Here is a 6,388-nt window from a genome sequence, read left to right as displayed (position 1 = left end):
TTTTTTTAGAAACCGATATTCCGATATTATCGGAGGGAAATATCGATATTCCGATATTATCGGTTACTGAATATCGATATCAAAATATCGGATATCGGAGACAAAATATCGATATTTCGATAATATCGATATCGATATCCCATCCCTAATCTGAAGGAGATGTCGGCAGAGGGGCGACCGCACATTGCTGTATTATAACGTGAGGGAGAAGAACGGAGGTCTGCCTATAATGTAGATAGCAGGAGTGAAGTGCCGGCAGTTCCAACAATACCATGCGCTAATAAGCCCTAGAAAAAATGTGTAATGGAGAGAGGAATCACTAGATTCAGGAAGACAATTTAAATTAATCACCCTGTGTGGCCCTTGCGTGGTATAGGGGGAGGTGGAGATGGGTTTGACCCGGTGGGGATTTAGTAGAGAGAACTTGCCGGTACATATCATAGGGAGTATGCCGAGGGAACAGAAAGTGATTATAGGGTGTGACCTGCTAGGAAAGATGGGTGTTTGGATTAATAATATTGAGGGAAAATGGAGAATTAGGTTGGAGGGGTAAAATGTACAAATGTAATCGACAAAGAAAAACCGAGGGCGTATGGGTCGGAGCTGTCAATCAGATTGAGAACTGGAGACAGAGGATTGCAGGAAGCTCAACGAGAATACCATGGATAAGGGAAAATGGAGAATTAGGTTGGGGAGTAAAATGTAAAAATGTAATCGACAAAGAAAAACCGAGGGCGTACGGGTCGGACCAATCAATCAACCTTAGGACTGGAGAAAGCGACTCAAGAGGGAATACCAGGATATTTTTTTTAAAGAGGAGATATACTCGGGGCGCCGATGGTGGGGACCATCCAAGACGTGGAACGATAGAACGAAGTAGCACGCACATACCACCGAGGTAAAACCAAAGTCCGAGGACTGAAGAAAACACTCCAGGTATTGCGGCCTAAATACATTTGGTGGGGGATGAAGCACACTATACTAAAGACGATCGGAAATTGCACAATTTGAAACACCGACAGCGGAAGGACGACTTAGCGATCTGAATTAACGATTTAAATTTCAGAGACATGACAGAAGCTATCAAGATAGGGATAATTATTTTTCGAAAATTGGACTTCAATGAGGGGAAAGAGGTTCAAAGCTACGAGGGACCATTCAGGACCACAGTTATTGGGGAACACGACATAGTCACAATTGAAAGCTTGATACAACAGAGGAAGCGGAGAACGGTTCAAATTGAACGCAGCGGCGTCATCTCTGGGAGCAGAAGTGCCTTCCGATCATCACCAATGACATAAATTGTATATCATTGTTTTTATTTTATTCTTTGTATATTTTTATCTTCTGAATTTTTGCAAGTTAATAATTGTAAGGACATGCGAGTTTTATAGTATAATTATTTTGTTCTGTTCTGGTGTCATTTTTATTATTCACTTTGTTATTCTTGTGTTATGTAATCCATTATAGTTTATTATCTTTGTATCATAATTTATTATATTTGTAATCTAGCATTTAGTTATGTATGCATGAGGCAGAGAAGGAGTTAACTTACATGTTTATTATTATTATTACCATATGTTCTGTTTCATATTTGAATATTGTATCTGTAGTTTACGGGAAATGTCCGCAAACTGGCGGAGTGAGTGTTAACTAAGTCTTAACCTTAGTCCGAGTACGATTGTCAGCTGACAGATCAAATCTGCTGTTCGATTAGGACAGCTGATTGAGATGTATATATAGATGTACTAGACTGAATAAAGAAATTCTATTTCTGGAACCTGCACGAGTCATTTCGCATCAATTTATTCACTATTTTCTCTAGTCGATGCTTAAGTTATATAGACATATGTATATGTTATTATATATGGCGGGGGAGTTACAGTCAGCTGTACAACTCATATCAGCTGATCGAGTAGATCAGCTGATTCAAATCTATATAAAAGCCAGTCTTTGAGTAATAGCCGAGTTAGTCACATCTCTCTCTTTTCTCTGTTTTAGTCTTTGTGTTCGCAAACGTTTGACTTACATAAATATACACTAAAGGCTTTCTGATATTTAAACTATCTTAAAGCTTTAAAATTTCAACAAGTAAAACAGTTGCTATTCTTTTTAACATAAGACAGCCGAATGTAAAGCCATCACTGACCAATAACAATCTACCAGTTACTTTTGCTCCCACTGTCAGGTACTTCGGATTATTTTCGATACAACGCTCAGTTGGACCCACATATCAAGCAATTAAAAGCAATTTGCCTCCGCTCCCTTAATCTATTGAAAATGGTCGGTTACACCAGCTGGAGTGCAGTTCTAACAAGTTTCGATCCCAACTTCATTCCTCTAAACTTAGTCTTTTCCTTTCAAGGCTATTTAACGATAACAATCCACTATATCGGTATAGATATGAATTTCTTGGATCGCAAGACAAATTAAACTGACGACTCCAAGAATTCCTTAGGTGTTGTACCCTTGATTGTGTTAAATGATCAACAGTACCTATTCTCTTTGTTGCCGATATGTAGTACCTATACAGCTGAAATGGTTGCAATCAACAAAAGCTTAAATGTTTTTCAGCCCACAAAACAAAAACTGTTGATCTGTACAGATTCATTGTCAGTCCTACTTAGCTTTTCTACTAACTCTAGAAAGATTTTTTCAATTAACCCATTAAATCAAAACATATATTATTCATTACAGATCGCCAACATAAACGGTATTTCAGTTTTTTTTTTTGCTTGGGTCCCCGGGCACTTTGGAATAGCGGGTATTGGTATTGGTATTTTGGTGGGGAGAACAAGTCCGGCAAGTGGGCCTAACGTTCCTTTTTGCCAACCCCTGGCGGCTACCTGAGTAACAGCCGCGTTCTAACCAAGGTGGGAGTGTCAAGATTAATTTTTCGGGACCACCGAAAAATAAAAATTATCTGCCCAGGGAATCAACGTTCCGAATCGAGCGTTCTGGTGCCTACACCCCAAACCGCACGGCCGTCACGTCCCTGGACTAGCGAGTAACGAAGTGGCTGATAGGGCAGCAAAGGTGCCAATTTCTGAAGAAATTCCAAATCGCGGAGTGCCTTACGATGATTTCATTGCCCTCATTAAGAAGAGGATTAAATTGGAATGGAGACAAACATGGGCAAATGTTTCTGATAACAAATTAAGGGAAATCAGAAGTGACGTCTCCCCTTGGATATCATCAATTAGAAATGTATACAGAGAGGTGATTTTGATGCGCCTTCGAATAGGTCATACACGCCTGATCCACGTTTATCTTATGGCCAGCGATTTTCAACCTGTATGCAAAATTTGCGGAACACGACTTTCTGTTAAACACATTATGACTGAATGCCGAGTATCTTTACATGATATACCACCGGATCTCCATCTCATCTTGTATAATAACAAACAAACTGTGGATAAACCTTTCAATAATATTCTCTTAGAACTTCATTATAAAACAATTATAATATTAGTTTAAAAAATAAGTAAAACCAATATTTTATATTTCTTTTTTTTCAAATATTCCTTGAAAAATTATCTTTTTAATTCATAATGAATTTATGATTTATAGATAAAACGAACCTTGTTATAATACATTGAAAGGCGTATCACTAAACAGGTTACATAATTCTTTTTACGTTTAAACCATAAAAATCAATAGTGTACCTCGAAAACAACGAAAACTATTGAATTAAATTTATATTAAAATAGCTTCTTTTATGTAATATATAATCGAGTTTTTCAACTTTTTATTTCTCGCTGATAATGAAAAAGAGCAAATTTATAGGAAAAACGGTGCTTTTCAACTCCTCACTTTGACCAAGGCATATCTAAACTTTAATAATCAGTTCAAGGCATATATAAACTTTAATAATCAGTTTAAGGCATATGACATTAAGAGCGGGGGAAAACACACCCTTACAGGGGAGTTATTCGTTTTTCACGGAGAACCGAAAGTGTCTTTTCTCGCGCAATCTAGCGATTTCTCAGGTTAGTAAAAATGAAATATACACCTTTGCTAATGAATTTTGAACTGCAGTAACTGATATATCCAAACGTGGATTTGACTCCTGTAACCAGAATGATAGACAAGAAAACTATTTTGTTCCATGATAAGATATGATATGAGATTTCTTTTTATCCCATTATCGATAAAGCCTAATGTAACATCTAGTCACCATCCAGGAAAATTAATAATAACGCTATTATCATATAAATTATCAATTTCATTTGGTGAATATGGAGCTATTTATTTTTTCTATTGAACGTAACTACAACACATATGAGATTCATCACCTTAAGGATTAATCACGGTAGTTCAGTAAGTAGTTTACGGATTTTAGTCTCTATTGGATTGCCATTAATACTTAAAGCTCGGTAAGAGGTTTTCATCTCAAGAAAGGGTTAATTGAACGGTTTAACATATTAATATAATTCTATAAGTAAGAACACCATTGACCATTATCCAGGAAAATTTAACAAAATATTGATAAACTTCGAGAGATAAAGTAATCGAAATTTGCGAAAATTGGTTATTCCTAAATAATTAAAAATTTTAAATCCACAAAATCAATTTCTCTTTAACTTTTGTAGAAATTTCATGCCATAAACTACTTTTGTATATGCCAAAAAATAAAATTAAAAAAACAAAACCTAATAGTATATTTAATAGTCAAAACTGAAAAATACATAGACATGTATGTTTCACATCCCCACGATTTTTTTTTTTTTTTTTTGAAGATCCTGAAAATAATAATTCTAGAATTGAAGATTCTAATAAAATAAATTATTATTATTATTATTATCTAATAAATTATTGTGTTTCTGTTTCAGCCAAGCAATGAGCAACATTTACAATTTGTTGAAGTTGAATGGAGACGTACTTCTATTGTTTCTTACACCAGACAATCCCGTACACTTAGCCTTTCAACAGTTGAATTTATCGCCTAGGTGGAGAACATTTTTTAGGGTTAATTTTGATTTTATCCATTACAGAAGCTTATTAGTACATGATATTTACAAATAACTAGCAGAAATTTTTAAATAATAGCAATATTTCACTTATTTCTTTAAAATATTGTTGCATATCTTTTTCTGTACCTATAAAAAAACCTATTATTTAAGCCATTCACATGATTTTTCAAAATCAGGTTTAACGCAGAAAATTTTTTATAATCAAAGATATTTATTTTTATATCAAAGTACAATTTATGTTTGTAAAAAATAGCATATTTTTCTTTACTACATTGTATACAAATTGATTGGATGATTTTAAATATGATTGAATATTAAAATTCTAAAATATATTTTTTTAAATACAATATATAAAAAGGATATTTGAATTTGAGATCATAAAAATTTCTCTAGACTCTTTGGAATGGTTTGTATTGAATATTTTTGGATGAACTTGTAGGTGTTTTGATAAATTATAAATACATTTGTTTCAATAGAAACACTAATTTATAAAAAAATAATTAAAATAAATTAAATGAAGTAACACTTTTTAATTTATAATTAGTCTAAATTAAAATGATAATTGTGGTTTTACATCTAGAATATTCCAAAAAAAAAAAGTTTCTCATTTTTACATATTATAATTAGTCAAAATATTCTACTTTTTATAATGATGAGAAGATAGTTGACTGTGAATAATATATATGAGGAGAAGATTGGTGCGATTGGGGACGCAGTTACAGGATAACACAAATAACTTTTTTTAAAAAAACTTATTTATCAGTGCCAACGTTTCGGCCAGAATTTCTAGCCTTTATCATGGCTGCTTGGAAGACGGTAGACATTGAGTGTTAGTTCCTCCAACCACCTTCTCATATTCTACCTTTTACTCTTTTATTGATCACTTTCGGTGGTATCTTTGAGCTAGGTTTTCACTAAAGCATTTAGACAAGATGAATACAAACAAAATAAAAGATTGTTTTACTACTGATTTATAATGTTGATCATTGATGTATATTAGGATTTTGGCACTGTTGAAGTCTACATTTTTACAGTTTTGAAATTTATTATCAATTATGGTTAATCTGATAGATTTTTTTGATCTTAAAATGTTTTAATAATTCCTAAGATGGTATAAAAAAAAAAAATTATTTTAGGATGTTACATGGTTTTATGCGACAGATGATCCTATATCCTTCATTCAAACTAAACTTCGTGTAGTTGGATTTCAAGCCATTAGATGTTTTCCTAAAGTCAGGCACAGCGATTATCACTCCTGGGAAGCATTCATGGGTAAGATTTATGAAATAATGCTTTACATATGTTATATTTGTTGGCTTCATAAACACACATTTCCTAATAGAAAGCTTTGTAAATACTAGGAAATGCTATTAATGAAATAACAATTATGCTAAAATTACTTTAAAGTTTTTTTT

At 33.3% G+C, this 6,388-nt stretch overlaps 1 protein-coding gene across 1 annotated transcript in view; it reads left to right on the top strand.

The window, feature by feature from the left end:
* Window positions 1-6,388, top strand: part of LOC106691704 (juvenile hormone acid O-methyltransferase) — a gene marked incomplete at its 5' end in the record, with an annotated part of 28,313 nt that overhangs the window by 9,361 nt on the left and 12,564 nt on the right. The window contains 2 exon segments of the mRNA XM_014437558.1: window positions 4,833-4,968; window positions 6,110-6,245. Coding sequence (XP_014293044.1) covers window positions 4,833-4,968; window positions 6,110-6,245 — 272 coding nt within the window.

The sequence above is a fragment of the Halyomorpha halys genome, unplaced genomic scaffold (genome assembly GCF_000696795.3).
Source record: "Halyomorpha halys isolate HHAL.00 unplaced genomic scaffold, Hhal_1.1 Scaffold2786.1, whole genome shotgun sequence".
Taxonomy (NCBI): Eukaryota; Metazoa; Arthropoda; class Insecta; order Hemiptera; family Pentatomidae; genus Halyomorpha; species Halyomorpha halys.
The sequence above is the reverse complement of the archived record's forward strand: the minus strand, read 5'-3'. Positions and strand labels throughout refer to the sequence as shown.